The sequence below is a fragment of the Cuculus canorus genome, chromosome 3 (assembly GCF_017976375.1).
Source record: "Cuculus canorus isolate bCucCan1 chromosome 3, bCucCan1.pri, whole genome shotgun sequence".
Taxonomy (NCBI): domain Eukaryota; kingdom Metazoa; phylum Chordata; class Aves; order Cuculiformes; family Cuculidae; genus Cuculus; species Cuculus canorus.
The window spans coordinates 37,163,317-37,182,588 of NC_071403.1; the positions used below are offsets into that span (position 1 = coordinate 37,163,317).

A 19,272-nucleotide genomic window follows, 5' to 3' on the forward strand; every position below is an offset into this window, starting at 1 on the left:
AAGTAAGCATTTGATCTAGGCGCATGGACAGTAGCAACTAACCAATAGTAGTATAAACTTATACGCGTGAACAGTTGTTTGTAACCAATCAAATGATGCCAAGTTTTAGATGTAACATAACATTGTGTATATAAAGGAGCTGGCTAAGAGCAATAAAGGTCCCTGATTTCCATCCCTACAGAGACTCTCTATGGAGTCCGTCTCGTCCTTCATTCCTGCATATCACCCTCACAATAAAGAAGATTTTCCTTATTTCAGATGGGACTTCCTGTGTTCTAGTTTATGCCCATTGCCCCTTGTCCTGTCGCAGGGCACCATTGAACAGAGCCTGGCCTCATCCTCTTGACAACTTCCTTTAGATGTTTATAAGCATTGATAAGATCCCTTCTCAGCCTTCTCCAGGTTAAACAGACCCGGGTTTCTTTGTCTTTCCTTATAAGGAAGATGCTCCAGTCCGAGGTCCAACTCGAAGTCCAATGAAAGCAAAGGTGATTTTTTTTTCAAGATTTTTTAAAATGTAGCCTAAAAGGCAATGAGGATGATGAAGGTGTGTTTAATGTGACTTTTCCTTTAAATTACAGTAGGTCTTAGAATGAACAAATCTTAGGCCCTTCCCTAAGATGTTTTTCAAATGAGTTGGGTATGGAACACACTTAGCAACTCCTTTCTCCAGTTCTAAATCACAATGTATTAAGATGTGTACAGCAAATTTCACTTAGTTCTCGACCAGAAATCTTCTGCTAATCAGTCCTTCAAGCATTTAAAAATATGCAGTAGCAGAAGTACCCAGATTCTAATTAGATGACAGCAGCCAACCCCTGGCATTAAATCTGTTTCCATGTATTTACTGATGTACACAAGCACTTAAAATACACCAGAGCTCTTTTCACAGTTCAGGACTGTTTCAATTTTTTTTAATCCTCAGCAGAGTTGCAAAATCACACAGAAGATACACTGGCATCCACCAGTGGCATTTCAGCAACACATTAAATTAAAAAAGTAAAAAAAAAAAGCCACAAACAAAAAACCTTGTCAGCAGTTTAGAACAGTAACTTGTCTGTTATTAATTCAGTGCAAACAATTGAAGAAGCATACAGGATAACTCACGCAACAGTTGAGGAAAGACCGACTTTCCCTGTGTGTCTTCTCATCCCAAAACAGTAACCTTATTATAAGCACCTAATTCCTTTGCCGAGATGAAGTCCCAAACCTGCCAGTCCCCTCTCCTCAAAGATCAAATCCCCAACTGACTATTTTGAGCAATACCTGTACCACACTAGCATATGCCCCCATTAAGAACTCTCTTAAGCTGCAAATCTTGTGGCAAAAAGGAATTTTGAAGGCATAAGATGAAAAATACTTTTCTTGCCTTGGTACAGCAATAAGCTTTCTTACTTATTGAGAGGTCCTTTGCATTGACAATCTAACTCATTATTGTATGAAGCCGTTTGCATTTCATCATAACTGTAGTCTTTATAAGTAATGCTCCATACACAAAATTTCGTATTACCAAAGAGTGGCAGTAAATAGGTAAAAGGAATGCTAACATTACGGATAAATATTCTTCTTCAGTAAGGTCTCTTTAATATAGAAGAATAGTGTGTTACCTGATTGTAATTGTTATAGTTATTGCCCTAATAACACCTGAACTGCTTCCTATTATACACCTATCCCTAATTACATGCTTCCCTCCAAGGAATAAGATATTATATTTATTTTTAATGATAAAGCTGAAGTTTTATTATATATTATTTTTATCAAGTTTTCTCCATGAACATGTAATGGATGGTCATCAGCTACACTACACTGTCATTATTCTACGAAAGTCAGCTGCTTTCTGTTTTCAGGTGCTCTAAGTCACTATGTATTCAATACAAATCTCTTCTCACCACACGTCATCTCATAGCTCATAACCACCATACAAGTGTTGTACAGAAAAATCACAATAGTTCCTGGACATCCCTGATTTTGTGCATTTAAATGAAAAAGTTGAGAATATTTTGATAAGCTTTCATCAGTTACCTGGGATGGAGCAAAACCAGAAATTTGGAAGGCCGAAAAGACAAGAGGCAACTCAGCTTTCAGCAATGTTTCAATGTGGTGAGCACTGCAAAAGTAGACTGGATGGATGCCCAATTCCACTGTGGTAATAGGCAGATGCATCTGATTAACAACAACATCAACAAAATTGAGAAAAAATGGATTACAGACTACAAAAAGGCATTATTTTAAAATATCTTACTGGGAACAATATATAAAAATATATATGCTTATTTGTAAGATAAATCATCCCGGTTATTTTAGAGACAGGAAACATGAAATAGAGACAGAATAAACATGAAATCTGGTACAACTAAATAAAGAAAATTAAAAGTTAGAAACTGTTGTTAAATATATCTTGACTATCCCTTTGCATTAGCAATCTAATTCTTCATTGCATGTAAGTTTAATCATCAAAGTAGGGATGGGAAAACTGTTGTTATATTTTAAACAAAAGCACAGATGGAAAGAAATTACTAATCTCTGTTGGATTTTTTTTCCCATTTACTGGTAGAGAGGAACTTCTGTGGTATTTGAAGTTGTTTTCTGTGTGCATAGTTCTTTGCAGTATGTGTGGCTGCTATGAGTGAAATTCTTTTTGTGGCAACAGGAACGGATATTTTTATCAGTATGGAAATCTCTGGATATCAGTGCTGGTTTCAAGGAAATGAATACTTGACTTTGTCCAAGCAAGTCAAAGTACCTCCTTTGGAATTTTCCTCCTTCCTGAGATAGGCAGCATCACAGTCCAAAGGCTGGATAATTCATATTTTGACATTTTATTTTCGTTTACATTGCAGTAGTTAGGCAAATAGGTAAATTACTGATTTTTTTCTTTATGTTTTCTAGATATACTATGAAAAAAAGATAACTTAGGTACTGAGAATGAATGTTAGCAGAGCAGCAGCCTGCCTGCAATGCATACTAGATCTTGTATGAAGGACAACACTGAAGTTCTCAGCGCTGATGGTGTTCAGAATAATTACATTCACACAATGGAGCAAAATTTCATTGTGCTGGAATGACCTCAGGGCTGGATTCAGTGCTGGGTGGACAAATACAATCATTTCTGCTGACAAGACAGACCAATTAATCTTAGTACAGAAGCCTGCATATAAAAAAGGAATGGAATCTAATCTATGCTTCTTATACCCCACAGTTCTCTAGTACACAGTTTGATGTTTATGTTCAAAACATTCAGGAAAACATTACAATGTAAAAAGTCAATCTAGAAGGGTTTTATTTTAAATAGATGGAATCACCTCTAATGAAAGATGAAAATTATGTTTTCTACAAACATCCAAAATACTAATACTTTAAAATTAAGTATTCAATATATGGGCTGTAATAATTTTTAAAATTAGCCACTCTAGTGTATTTAGTGTATTTTAAAACTGACAGTTTTACTAAAGAAAGTTAAAAGGATGGACTTCCACACTTTAATAATAAATAAAAAGATCATTCAATAGTATTGCAGCCTTCATACAGAATTTAATGACACTAACAATGCTTATTTCACTGCCACCTTTAAAATTCAATAACATTGCCTTTGCTATCAGTCCACCTGTTATTTCACTACTTTCAAGCAACCATTTAAGCAGATGTCAAATCTATATTTTTCTGAGAGAATTTTCCAGGGTCACATATTCAGTTAGAGGGCTTTAAGACAAAATCCCAAACCAAGGAAGTTGATAAAGTTGCCTTTCAGAAAGACACAGCTTTTAAATTCTTACAGATCTATGCAGTCTTGGCAGCCAGAGAAATGCTGAAGCAAGAAGACGTGAAAATCGCTGAAGAAATGTCAGTGTCTTCTCCGCATCCCCTGACATTATGAGGAAGACGGAAGACGCAAACCAATCATAGCCAGCATAGCATTCCTGCAAGCAGCCTGCATGAGAAGGTTAAGGAACATAGGCAGACATCTGCTCCTCACTGCCCTGCAGGAACTGCAGCTCTCCTCCTCCCAGGCCCACGCACACAGAGGGCAAGAGTGGATTTGTTCCAAATGGGAAAGAGGCAATATAGCGGCAACAGAAGGCAGCTTCTTGAGGCATGGCTGCCTCTCAAACTGAACTCAGAGAAATGATTAAAGCTCTTTTTCCTATATACTACTTCTTTTTCCAGTCCATAAGCAGTTGAGCCAAATCAGCAAAAGTTAACAGAAAACAAGTAAATGCAATAAACCCACACCAAACCAAGGGTGATTATAGTACAAGAATGGAGAATGATGGAGGAGGAAAACAGGAGTGGTGAAGAGTATAGAAAAAAAAATCAAACTCAAAGAAAAGTTTTTAAAAAGATATTAAGCATATTCTGATTAATAAGTGAAGTGTATTTTAATAGTGATATGTAAGTCTAATACCTGAAGAACATAGGAAAGCTTGTTGGAAAGAGGTATGTTTAATTTTTTTTAAAAAAGTTCCACAGCAGGTCTAGAAAAGTCAGAAATCCAAACACTCCCATGGGTAAGGTTACAGCTAGATGTCGACTTCATGGGCAATACTATTAACATGTTGGTACTGCGGGAGTACCATAAATACTCATTAATGCTCAAAGTTGCATTGCTTCAACCTCTTTATTACATACAGAAAAATGTGATCCTACTTGCAATTTTAACAAAGTAGGGGAACAAAATAGTAAAGATTTTCTTAAATGCATTAGGCGTGCATTTTAACTTAGCAAAATTTTAAAGTAGAAGTGCTGCTTTTTAATTTTTTTCTTTCAGTGCGTATTACACATCTACAACACCACCAAAAGCCCAAATTGAGAGTTAAAAATTTACTCATATTTTTAGGCAATATAATTTATGCCATTAAGAAAGGATACAAAGAGAGGATACTACAGTTCTTTGCTGTTGTTTCAGAAATTTCTCACAATTCTTTAACACGAAGCACAGCCCAGTTTCAGCATGTCCTTTCAGCAGGTTTAGATATTTTCCATATCTAGCACAAAAAGTTAAAACCCAAAGCTGTTTAATGGTTAAATACATTTTTTAATTCTTAAAAAAAGCAATAACTCATTTAATAGGTCTGTGAAAATTAAGCTGCCATAGCACTGTTTATCACAAAGACTATACTGTAGATATACATATAAATGGTTTAATAAAACCTATAACGCTTTATCAAGGAGGGATACACAGCAAACTTCCACTACTCAGTGCTAACAATTCGGCTGTGGTGGGGAGAAGCAAGTACACACAACACATTTGACACACAATTTGTTGACACACAACACATTTTCCTCACATACACTTTTTGGAATTCCATCCATGTATACTGTATGTGTCATTACTAGAATCAGAGTTCAAATATTAATGCTAAAGATAACAATCTAGGTAAGTACAGACATACTAGCTTTTCCTTCACTATGGCTCTGCAAATTACCAGCCAAATAAAGTGTTTAAATGGCATATAACTAGGCTTAGCTAAACAGAACCCTTTAGAGAAGTAATTTGAGGAAAAAAAGACACATAACTCAGGATAATATAATTTTATGGTAAATCTTACTAGCAAGTTACGATTAGCCTTCACAACAATAAAGGATAATAACCTATATAATCTGTAAATATAATTTAATTATGTACTAATACGTTTTTCATTTTCAAAGTTAGAATTGTTTTTCTTACAGATGATCTCTACATATAAACAGTACAAAGGATTAAATATCATTAAAGTCATTCCACGAAAATCAAACGAATCCTAGAAACACACTAGGGAAATATTTTAATACCATGTACCTGACTGTCATTTCAACACCAAGCTGCTGCACAGATGAAAGGCTTTCATTCTTCACATCTGCATCCATGGCTAAAACAAAAGAAGACAATATAGTAAAGTATTACAATAAATATGATTTTAACAGAATACCAATGTCAAGCTTTTATGAATGAATACCTAGAGAATTGCCCCTTATTTGAAATTAGTTTAGTGATGCAAATGATACATCAATAACCTGCATTCTTCATATATGTTTATTTTTTTGATTAAAATCACCTTTTTTATAAGGAATTCATTGTTAGTATGGCTATCATTAGCTTTACAACATGATGTACACAGTATCATTTTCACTCATTTCTTAGTAGAGCTTTATCTCTTCTGGAAAAGAAATCAGACAAACTGGCATCTTCTAATCTACTTTCTTCGATTACAGTGGCCTTAAAGTCTCCTAGCTGTAGAACCAATTTTATTAACAAAAATCCTATTTAGGTACAAATCACTGAAAATTTTAGAGGTGATGGATTTAAAACATCCTGTAATTCTATCCATTGTTCTTTCACATAGTAATATATACCCTATTTTTTGCATTTGTTTAAATTAAAAATCCAAGTTAAGTCAAATTAGTATGTCATGAATTAAAGCAACCTCTGGGTTTTTTTTTCCTCAAAATTTTAAATTCTAAATGCAATTAATGGGACATTGTTTCTCTCATGTATATATATCATCTAAGATAACTATACTTCAGAAAACAATAACAGTCCAATTAAATTATATCATGAGTTACAAAGCAGAGGGCTTAAACCTTTAATGTACTTCTTTCAAAGCCCTACTTAAAAAGCAACAAATGAAACAAATAAATTTAAAAAAAACCCTAAAAATTCACATAAATTGTTAAAAATGTGAATAAGAGATATGGCAACAGAAGTTAAAAAATACTAATGTAAGTGATAAATGTAAAAAATCTGATTAAGCGGATCACACAGTAACTTGATAAGCATTTTCTCTATATCCTTCTCAACCAGACAGAGAAATCAAACTGAAGGATTCCCTGGCAATGCATTCAAGTAAACACTCTATGTACCTCATAAACAAAATGGGACTAAGGTACTAAAACTGAAATAGTTATAGATAAAGAGAGGAAATCCTTCTGGTTTGAAGAAACATTAAAAGGAAACAAAGAAATCAGAAGCACTCTGCTCAACGGAGATGAAGCTGACTGAAACTTTAATGAAGAAAATAATACAGCAAAATTACACTCAACAGTGAAAAAATAAAATTCAGCAGAGGAACTATGGCAGGAAGAAAACCCCGCACTGTATTATAATTTAATAGAGGACAATGATCTAAATGTCAGGAACATGAGAAATTAACCTTGTATTGTGACAAATACATTTATACATATACTGGGTTTTGAGTAAAACTAATTTATTCAATAATCTGATGAGACTGAAATAACAAACCCACATAAGAGAGGTTTTTTCACCCATAGAATAGAAGTTCAAATATCTTTTGCATAGCATACCAGCACCACAATATTTAGAAGAACACATAAAATCACAGGGCATTTCAGTTAAAATCCTACAAAGATGAGTGAAAAGAGTTCATATCTTTCTACAGCTCTGGTTCCAAGTTAAGTGTTTACTCAAGCTGCAACTACCATACTAAGTCAATTCATTTTCAGGTTCCTGTGTGCAACTGTGAAGGCAAGATGTGTACCTATAACCTAGAAGCCAAGGGGAGCTTGCATGACTTGGCTATGACTTGTGGCTAATGCAGTCCTGACATATTTAATGGCAGGGGAGAGGCAAGCAGTATAACAACTTTGAAACCACAAGGAAGCCCTGTCGCAATTTTGAAGCGGATCCTCTTGTAAGTGGCAATGCAGGAACTCGTATACCAGTCCAGCAAGGCTGCAACAAGGAACAGCTGTATCACAACTCACAATCTGAGCCCAGTGTCCACTCTTTAACAAGTACTGAATGCTTATTTCCCACTGATGTGAAGATACCATAACTGATTTCATTGATCCTCATTGCCTCTTATTCTCTGTTATAAGAATTTCTTACTTGCTAGGAAGGGTTTTCTCCTTTTGGTATTTTCATCTCTATTGTGAAAGAAGATAAAATTAAGAGTTTGGACTGAACGATAATTCTGTATTACACAGTAATAGAGCCTCAGTAAAGTAAAAATTCTTCCTTTTGTACATCAGTGTATTTGATATATCTCTGTACACTGTTGCTGCCAGCCCACAGCTAACAACTGAAACACAAAATCATGGTTCTTCATCCTGGGTCAAAAGTTTTCAGTTTCTATGTTGTCTACCAATTAATAGACTGGGAAGACTAGGCTTTACAAAACTATGAAATAATTCAGAATACACAAAGAACAACTACCTACTAAGTAAAAACTGGATCTAGAAACTTTACGTGCTTCACTAAGCTGAGAGAATTGTTAGTAACAATAAGTAGAATACTGAAATATTACATAAGTGGAATACTGAAATATTACATATTGCAATCCATGGACAAAAATTGACTAGAAAGCTTGCAGGAATCCATTTTGACTATATCATTGTAATGATGCTCATACACTGAAATTAATTTTCTACAAAACTCATTTGACATACATTTATGAATACACCGATATAACTAACTGTCTTGAAACACAACAGGTTTCACAACAAAAGGCATCAGCAGATCACTTTCCTAAGTAAGAATGCCATTTATCCTCAAAGGATAGAACACCTCTCTGAACTGTGAATTGGACAACAACATGATACAGCACTGTGGCTATTATTAAATGAAATTAACAACATGATCTGGCACCTTACTTTTTATTTAACTAATACAAGAAAGAAAACCATGCTGAATAAGTACTTTAAATTTCATTCTTTAAAAATGTAAGCAACTATAAAGTGACTTGAAGGGTATCAGAATTCTTTAGGAGCTGATTTAAAATTTTTAAAAAACTGATTACAATAGAAAGTTAAATTTATCTGCCATTCTAAAATGCTCTAAAAAAGCCCACAGCAGTATGCATGGACCATTTTCAAGTGTAAATGATACATATTATTTTTAGCTTTTTTTTTAGCCATACAAATGCTTACTATTACCTACTGTACACACTTCAGATAACTTAATAATAAGAAATACTCATATGTCTGCTCTCAAATCTTTTTTTTAAATCCACTATTTAACACAATCTTGTCCTTTCAGATAGAAAAAACCTTTCTTTAAACATCAAGGACAGTAAACTATTAATTGCCAGCAATAAATGTAAACAAGAAAAAATAACATTACACATGACGAGTTGTAGAATATTATATTTGTCTACAATAAAGTATTTCTTTATATGCCTTAGTAATCTTCCTCTTGTTTCCAACCTTTCTATCTCTAAATCAAATTTAGAGTCCCACAGAGAATGAAAATGAGAGAATTAGAACCTCTGCTGTTTGAGTTGGCGCATTAGTGAGGGTAGGGAGCAGGGCAAAAAAAGGCAAAGAGGGCTCATTGTCCCACATGGCTTAGTTAGCCTAAATCTGAGATTCATAGGGAAGGTATGGTTCACTGCCATTGCCTATCTAGTCTTATGTTTAAAGAGAAGCAATTCTGTGCGTCCTGGATCAAATCAGGTGATTCTGGGGAAAGAGATGGGTAATAACTTCTGCTTCCAAGCCATTCATTTATTTGTTTATTGCAGAACAAAACCTAGAAATGGAAAGGAATTTGGAGGTTTTAACCTTGTGTCAATAGGAAAAGATCGGATAATTGTCTTCTGTAGTTTTTATATTTCAGGTCTTCCTGCAAAACTTCGAGCAATTGTGAACGTCAAAAGGGATTACGGGGAATGGTAAGAACTGGATGAAGGGAAGACAGGGAGCAATTCTTTGAGTAATCTTAGTGCTCCCTTGCTTTGAGGTAATGACTGATCATTTGTACTAACTCTGATCATGCCTATTTCAAGCACTTCAATGGGCAGTACTTTTCAAAATCTTTTATAGCTTTCAGGAGCACAAAAATGAACATCCCATAGGGCATGATTTGCAAAGGCAATTACATAGTATTATTAAACTCAATCTATAGCTATAAACACTCCACAGTAAGTCAACTGGAATGCACAGTTATTCTTCCTGATCAGACTAGACTTTAATCAACTTTACAGTTCATAAAAGATCACTTTCTTATTCATTTCCCCTCTTACCATGTAGAAGCTCTTATGTGTTAGAGTCAGAATAAAGGCTACATTACATCTATACTGAGATAACAGGACGCCAAACAGCTTTATGGCATTTGTATTTCATACAACTCTTATGGTCTTTAGGTACTAATTAATTTATTTATCTGTTTAACTGCTGTCACTCTAAAGAAACAACTGGCTTCCCTTTTGTGTTAAGTGAAGAAAATTACTAAAGCTTTTGCTTACATTACTGACTTAGTTTTTCCACTTCCTAGTACCTAGGCTAAATTCTTTTTATGGCTATATAAATAATCTTTGCAAAATGTTAATCGATGTTAAATTTTAACTTCAGTGATTAGTTCAGTGCTTTTAGCTTCAGAAGATTAGTTTTCTTTGTATTGATGTAAAATACTTTTGATTCAAAAGTACCATGTAAGTAACAATACTGCAAAGAGTGGAAAATCCCATGATGGCCAGAGTCACTTGCATAATTCCTGCAGATCCTTCAAAAAGGTTTAAAGTATGTAGCTATGTTCACTAGGCTTTGCCCGTATAAGCTGAAATTGTGGAACTGACTATTTATTTATTTATTTATTTAAACAAAAGAGTCGTGTTTTTTACTTACCTTTCAACAGGTACCTAAAACATCGACATAGTCAATGCGTAGGTGCCCAAAGAGTCAGTATAGAACTTTGTTTTGTCAATAACTATCCTCTCTCCTTCTGATGTCTTAATAAATGTTGTCTATTTTAAAACACTATTTTGAGGGGGGGCAGAGCAGAAGTCATACATTTCTCATTACATTTTCTTCTGCCATTTTGCTACCATTTTTTGATGGCTTCATCTCCTCCACCAGGCTAGCTCTCTAGAGCACTTCTCACAATACAAATCTCATATTCATTATTAGAATTGTCTACAAAAAAATCCCATTTCAAAGAAAAGTATTATTTTCATTGAATTTGAACTGTGAATTGAGACAATGTAAACAAGATCCAAGAATAACTGCTGGGGAATGTTGCTGGCTTCTCATCAGAGGTATGTAATCTCATATGCAATTCCACCTTAACTGTTGAAAGTATCTGTTATGTCGTCAACACGCTTGTCATAACAATACAAGATCAAAAGTTATTTTTGTCAGTAGCATTAAGAATGAACCACACTTTCAGTCTTATTATATACAAATTGCCAAAGGGTAAAACGTTTTTTGCTAAGAGCATCTTTAAAATCGGAACCCACCTTTCAAAGAAGTGCATTCAACAAATGATACAGGAAGAAAGGAAGAAAGCCCTTTCTTCTCCTTCCGTTTCAGCCCAATTTAGGATTGTAGCCCTGTATCTCTCATTTGCTGCTCCTTCTGATCAGCTCTATACTGATAGCTTCCCAATGATATTTTTAAAATTTCTCAGTTCATCACCCAATCCAGCTGACCCTTAGAAGATTAAGAGCTCAGTAATGATAGAAAGTTCCTATGAGATTCTGTTCAGCCAGAGAACTAAGCCTCATCTAGAGAAGAAACACACTGTAACACTTCATGGTCAAGACCTGAAAACCCTGAGGTTCAGGATCTTTGACAGTACCTGGCAGAGCTGTTTCAGAGACAAGGTTCAGTAGAAATACAGAACTCAACTGCAAGATCATCTGCACAACCAGAGCTACTGAAAATAACAGTTGAAAGCTCATAGCATTCCCAAGTTTGGGCAGTACCCAACACGTAGTGGAAATCAAGTAGGAAGTCCAGACACCAATATATTAGACGACTCTGCAAGTGGAATCCTTTGAGAAATGGGTTTGTTGGAACCAAACCTTGAGAAAATGAATACATTTCCACAAAGCATTTATGCTGCAATGAATTGGAATTTGCTAACAGGAAGGCTATTTCAGAAATATCATATCCCTAATATGTAATGCCTATTTTACTACCATAGCAAATTTCAGTTTCTTGCCATCATATTGCCTTTTACAGCTAGGTAGCAACAATTTAGTTTTTCAATGGTTTTGGGTTTTTTTAAGAAGCAGACTAGAAAGTATTAATTCTGGGAAAGAGGACAGACATAGTTCATTAACATTCAATGTTCATATTATGTTATTTTACTCAACTGACAGCAGTTTCATTGCTGCTAGCAGAAAGTAAACTTCAATATAAGATTTGTATTACTGATTATAACTAAATACTGCAACTACTGAGTGGTTTTTCAGATATTTTTCCTTCTCCCTTATCTTCAAAATAGCAACCCAAACTAATTTGATTTTTGCATATTTGCAGAATTTGTAATAGACTAAAATCCTGAAGGATTCCACAACAGATGGATGACTGTGTTATTCAAATTACAACTACCTACGGGTTTAGAAAGCTGTCATTCTTTAAGATAATCAATTTCTCATTTCAAGAAACATGATAACCACTGAATATCTATGCATTGTACTGGATTCCACTTTCATGAAATTTGTGGCTTCTCTTCATTAAAATTAAACAACTGTTAGAAACATTTTTTTTCAAATTCCTCAGACTCAAATTAATTCAGGAGTACGATGGACACACACAATCGCCAAGCGCATGTTTGGCTTACTTAGACGTGCAACAAGAAAGATGTATCTGAAATATAGTTTACCTTCTAACAATTCATTAGCTTCACCTAATTCAGAAAAATGTCTCTACTGTAACAGTAGTTTTAGGGTTTAGCTTAGCAGCACTTATATGTAGATGGAAAAGATACTGTGAAATAGCATGGCATTCAATAATTAATTGTTCTCCTTGGAGAAATTCTAACCATTCATACACATTAGCAGAAAACTTTGGGAGATATCTACAAATCTGCTCCATTATTATTCAGTCAGTGAGAAACCTATTTTTTTAAATAAGGTATGATAAAGACTTGATTGTATTCTGTTTGTCCCTCTTGTACAAACATAGGAAGCATATTATAGACTTGAGTTCTCAAAGTGCATTCCCTGTCTTCATAGAAATGCAACACCGTATGTTTCATGATGTAAAAAAGAACCCAAAATGAGTGTAAATTTAGCCATACAACTTATTCTTACAATCAAGTCCTTTTACTGTTCCACAGTGAACTATGATAAAAATATTCAATATTAGAGTAAGATTTTTGTTTCACTTTCATGTCATTCAGCATGAAATTATTGGTTGAGACTAGTTTCCCTGGACAACACTCATTGCTACACTTGTCTGATAAAAGTGATATGAAATTTAGTACCTATTATCCTATAAAACTTAAAAGAAAACCTTGATAAAACATACACTGCTTTCCTGAGCAACACTCTTTCCTGGACTTGAGAACTCTTCAAAAAAAGACGGTGATAATGATGTCACTTACAGGGAAAGAAAGCATTAGGGTAACACCAGTCCTCTGCCTACTTTTCCCATCAATTTCTTACAAGTAGACCACTGACTATTCTTGAGAAGACTTCTCACTCTCCTATTTCCAAGTTTATCTTCATTAAAGCACATGAAAGGAATATGAAAAGCATTTGCAAATGAAAATTGTACATCAGCCAAACCTTGAAATTTTGGAGCTTTTATATGAGAACTGACAAGGTAAACTTATCCAGAACTGAAGTCCAATAATGCCTCTATAAGAATGAGTGAAAAAAAAATATTCAAAAATTTCAAAAAGAAATGTTATACAGACTGAGTTGATTTATCATCGAAAAAAAATAGTTAAGCTCAAGAAAATCAAGAATTGAGGTGTTTACTATATTTGGGTTTTTTTCTGTACTGATTCTTTGGGATTTTCCATTCTAAATAGTTAATTTAATTTATGCAATTGTCACAGGATTTTCAGACCTGGTGTTTCTTCAAAGTTGACACTAAACTTTAGATAAATAACGTATTGTTGTTGCCACCTCCACCTAATCAATGTTTCATGGTGTAATCAAAGTAGACAAGCCAGGTTCAAATTTCCGGAACATGTTTTAAATCCTAGTTTTGAACAATAAATTTGAGAACAGTGCACTGAAACTAAGGTACTTGACATGTAAGTGAACAGATTCTGGACTACTGCTTCCCCTATTAGAGTTCCTCCATACTGAATGAAAGCACTTAGCTGTTATGATTAAGAAATAGCAGAATGCTGTCTTTGCTGGGCAAGGCATCCACTTGGAGGCTACACAGTTAGACATCTGTTCCTCCTCGAGTCAGTTTTTGCCTTCTTCAAACTAAGCCAGATTTCCTGTTTTTCTAAGAAAACTAAGATGATAACCTCTAAAACCTAGCTCTGTGAGCTATATTGTGCTCCAAAGAAATGCAATATAGGCATTCCCCACGACAGAAAAGAAAGCTGTATCTGGGCCTTCCATGCTATTGGAGAATGTGTGATACTTAAAACTGCAACCTAAAAAGAAAGATGTAAAGAAAGGAACAAGGAATATAATCTAAGTGTCAAACTATTTATATCATGAGGACATTATGTGAGCTTTTAAAGGCACTATCAAAATCATAATTTGAATTGCAAAATGTCAGAAATATATAAATAGCAAGCCTTATGAGTCCCTGAAAAGATTTTATTGCACATTATGCCTCCTGGGAAGTTGAAAAGTAAATGACAAACTAATGCAGGACAACGAAAACCCTTTAAGGCTCTTTTAGGGAAAACTAAAATAGTGAAAGAAAGAACTGTCACTTCAGCAACTCTCTTCATTAAACAAAGAGAGATATTCTCAAATAAGATCAAGAGTATTCTGTTAGCAAGCTTTCAGGAGGTAAAGGCCACTACATAAAAGAACATGATCCTCTAAATTACTAACAGGCATTTATGCTTTGAAACTTCAAAGGCAATTCTGAAGTCTCCAAGGACACTATATTTGCATCCTATGGATGTAAGGATAAAATACCAGTATAAATAACAGACTTTTCCCAAAGCTGACTTTGTTCTCCAGAGTGGCAGAATCGGTACTCTAAGTGACTGAACTACAACCTAAGAGAAAAGTCCTGGAGAGATAGTAAAGAATCAATTAGGTGCATTTGCTGGCAGGTACTAGCAATGCTTCTAAATCTTCTAATTTTTCAAGTGCTTCAAAATATTAAGATGTATTACATTACACTCAAGAGTAAATTAACTTTATCATCCATCCTTTATTCTTCGCTGTAAGCACAACATCTGTACAAAACTAACACTCGGATTACTCTGCCAACAACAGCAGTTCTTTAATACATATCCTTTAATGCAATATAAATTGCATACCTTTGATTTGATTATATATTATGGGGCTTTCAAACGATGAGTCAGATTGCTTACATGGCCTTAAATGTTTATGCCACCAGCTTTGCAAAATGCTCTGTAATAGGTGTCAACAAATACTTTGAATCATACCCTCACCAGTTCTGCATCTCCATCTTTCCATGAACATATAGAAATGTGAAAGCCCGTGGCTAATAATTATCCGTACTGTTTACTCAAGCACATCATTTTTTGCTCCAAAGTGAAGAATTTCTCATCAGTTAAGTAATGAAATTCTGAGCCGTTAAAGAATATTTCAAACAATCCCCAAAATGATACAGACAGGCTTTAAAGGAAAGTAATTTAAGTATGAAAAGGCTGCATGGCAATAAATTGTTAGGAAACTGACCTTTATAGTTTCCTGTACTGAAAAAGCAATCCAATCGGCTTTCAGAAAGATGTGACACGAAGTTTTCAATTAATTCTGCCAAAACTGCAAAAAAATAAAAACCCATTAAAACAAGCAATGAATAAAATGTGGAAGCACGTTAATTAACAAAATGACAATATGTGAGAAAATAAAGCTATTTGGATTCCTACATGTTTGTTCATGTTTTTCATGGGTTTTTTTGAGGGGAACAATTCAAAGCATGAATTCTGCTTTTGCATTCTTAAGACTACCTTAAATTCTTAAATTTTAATAGCTTTACTGACCATATATTCAGTGTAAACAGGAAGAAAATCCCGTATTATCTTCATATCCTCCAAGGATTACTTCAGAATTTGTTAGTTTCAATATGAATTTAAAATTATTTACAATTAAACTAAAATATCAGGTTGTCTCTGTGTGTAGGCAGGAATGAAAATTAAAGAAAACTTAAAAAAACATCGAAAATAAATCCCAACCATCCTTACACAACAAAAAATCTGCACCACCTGAAAATGATGCAACAAAAGCAAATTAAGTTTTAAGGGCTGTTTTTAAAAAAAAATCAATATAAACTCACCTATACCATCACAAAAGAAAAATTATTCACTTATAATTAAACAATTGGAGTATTTCCTATGGGAAATTATATATCGTATGATGACCATAATGTTCTTAATTCAGTTCTTGCCATGGAATTTTGAGCCCACAGATACTGCATAGACAAGTCTGATGCTGACATCTGGTCCCTGCATAGGAAATCGCATCTCTCACCTTAACAGGATGTTAGCCAGGAAATTAATGAGAACTCTCAGTCACAAATCATGAGCAAAAACTGTTCCAGATGCCTTAGTTCTGCAAGTCTGAGGCTACTGCAAGTGAGCACACTGCCACCTCACACATTTAAACCAAAGATACAAGGAAGCCTTTATGTATACTGGATGGAGGAAGCCCATATTGAGATAAGCCATATTAAGAATTTAAGATAGCAACAATGAACATTTAATCTAAGTAAATGCTATTGTAAAAGGGTTGCTGTTGTCATGATAAAGAGCATTTATGGAATAACAACATAACCTTTTCACAATGATGCAAAACAAGGAAGTGTATTTAGAGAGTAATGAGCTGCTACCCATGGGATTTCCTGTTTTAAGACTGCAAGTTACCCTTTCCTTAGCAGCACCTCAAGTTAACAGAGCTGAAGCTTCAGGCCCTGGTCTCCCATTTCTGCACATAATTCCATGCACTCACAGGTGTTTTTTCTGGTTTTAGACTGAATAATTCCACTACAACATTTTAGTGGTTAGCTGTACCAACAAATGTAGCAGCACAAGTGAGGAGTAACAGTCTGTGGTGGAGGTGGCAATGGAGAATGTGTAGGATGAGAAAGAGGAGGAAGACAAAACCTCTACCCACAATTTGATGCTTGTTATACCAGAAAAAATAATGAAGAAAAAGATATCATGCAGACAATGAACACTTCTTCCAACTATTTTAAGCCAGCATACTAACAATAAATTATGATTTTTTTTCTTTAGTAGTTGTCCGAAGCATTTACAGAAACTAATTTACAATAAATGAATCCAGAAAAACTTTTAAAAGGCTGAGTTTTAGTAATACCATGCTGATGGGTAGGGCAAAGGGGAAAAGAAGTTTTACTACAACAGATAAACAAAGATTTACAGTTACTTGATTTTGCATTACAAAGGACTACTAAATCAAAACAAAAACCCTAAGTGTGTAATTTATATTCTTATGCATTTTTATAGAGAGAAGAAGCTGCCAATTAAACATAGCATAGCTATTTTGAATCATGGTAATAAACCACATGGGGCTAGTAAAAACAGCAATTTATTTTATAGAAGTATAACAGTTTATTCATTTTGTGAGAATGAATAGCACAAAAAAAAAATCTCACTAATCTTCACTAATATTAGTGGAATTTGGTCCACAAATAAAGTAACAAATATTTGTGTAAAATCAGAAAAGGCTTCTACAGTTGGAGCTGCAGATAACTAAAAGAAGAAATTAAACTTAAAATTTGTAATTAGCTAGATGTTTACTGTCTATTAGAATTGTGATTACTGAAATATGCCATGCTATATGACATAACGAACAGGAACTATGTTAAAAAGATTAAAATAGCACATAATTCAGAAAATTCAAACCAAATATTGCACAATTCTTCCTCTTTTGTTAGAGGGCATCCACATGCTTGACCTAGCAGTAGAATATTCCAATTCAGTGCCTGAGTTAATGGAAGAGGTGACAGCTCAACTGCTAGGTAATTTTTTGAAACTCAAGCACTAAATTGATTTCCACCATTTGAAAGTATTTATCTAAATCCCTATCAGGATCTTTGAAAAGGATTTAACCAAGTTTGATAGAGGATGACACACATAAGAGTTTATCAAAACAGATTTGATTAATTCACAAATAATGGGGTTTCACAGGACGTTGTCTCTTCCAAAAGAATGTCCTTGTAGCCTGACAAGTAGCTATTTTAATTTTTGTCTTTTAATAACAAATCATTTGTCTGTGTCACGGTTTAGCTCCACCCGGCTAAATTTTGGGACCTAAAACTATGCAGTTGAGCTTCCAAAATTCCGCCCATCCCCCACCCCACAGGGGAAGGGGAGAGGGAAAAGACTTGCAGGTTGAAAACTAGAACTACTGCTTTAATGAAATCATAATAATGAATAGTAATTAGAAAGTAATAAAATATATATAAATATATGAGATCACACCCCTCCTCCTCCCCACCGATGACTATACATCACCAGAAATGCTGCAGAGCAGACACAAGGGTATGGGTTCACGGCTAAGAGGGAGCTGGACATAGGAAATGGATTCAGCAACACACAGATCTGGGATCAGGAACAACCAGACAGATGAGGTCCTCACTGGACATTGGCCATCGCAGAAGAAAGCAAGACCCTCGTGATGTCTCAAATTTGTACCGAGTATGACATATACGGGAAGAATGCTCTGTTGGTTAGTTTAGGGTCACCTGGCCTATTCGCCCCTCCTCGCAGGTGCAGCTCCCTTCTGCCAGCTTGAGGATGGCCTGGTTAAGTATAAGCATTGACCTTTTTGCATGCCAATGCCCTGTGTTATCATGTTTAGAGAAGAGCACTGTCTCAAAAAACATGTAGTTAGTTTTCAGAAAATGAAGTTACTTGCAGTAACTGAGTTAGTGGAAATCCTGACTCTAATTTAGCTCAAATCATAACAATCTGCCATGTGGACACTCCCGAAACGTGAAAATTGGATCAGTGATTTTTCATTTTACTGGAAATGCAGACAAAATAAACATAGGCAAGATCATTGTACAGTACAGCTGGTATTGTAAAAAACCATACTCTCATGCAGAGGTTATGTTCAGATTAGTATTGTGGCTTGCCAACTCAGTGAAAATGTTGATATTCTTATATTATGGTAGCTTGACTATATTAACATGGAAGTTTTTAAGAGGCTGGCAATTATCTCATGCAAATTTAATCCAAACATCCAAAATAAAGAGAATTTTAATTTAGGAGTATGTAATCATATGCAAAATAAATGAAAGAGTTTAAAATTCCCTGAACGATTGCAATATGCTCATAAAATAGCTGAATTCCTGCAGGACTTTTGGGGTTTTTTTTCCCTTGAAGAACTAATGTACAAAAGGAAGGTAAATGGATTCTAAACTGCAGAACACGGATTAAAAAAAGCCATGTGATTAAAACTGTTTTAATAG

General features: G+C 34.6%; 1 protein-coding gene across 10 annotated transcripts in view; it reads right to left on the minus strand.

The window, feature by feature from the left end:
* TBC1D32 (TBC1 domain family member 32) overlaps positions 1-19,272 on the minus strand; it is a 90,984-nt gene that overhangs the window by 5,567 nt on the left and 66,145 nt on the right. For 7 of the 10 annotated variants that reach the window (XM_054062265.1, XM_054062263.1, XM_054062267.1 and 4 more), the window contains 5 exons: positions 15,516-15,599; positions 5,777-5,846; positions 4,867-4,982; positions 3,774-3,928; positions 2,023-2,163 (listed from right to left, as the gene is read on the minus strand). In XM_054062265.1, the coding sequence (XP_053918240.1) occupies positions 2,023-2,163; positions 3,774-3,928; positions 4,867-4,982; positions 5,777-5,846; positions 15,516-15,599 (566 nt within the window). Of the gene's footprint in view, positions 1-2,022; positions 2,164-3,773; positions 3,929-4,866; positions 4,983-5,776; positions 5,847-15,515; positions 15,600-19,272 lie in introns of those variants that run through there. The other 3 variants (XR_008449102.1, XM_054062264.1, XR_008449103.1) reach the window with 3 other exon arrangements.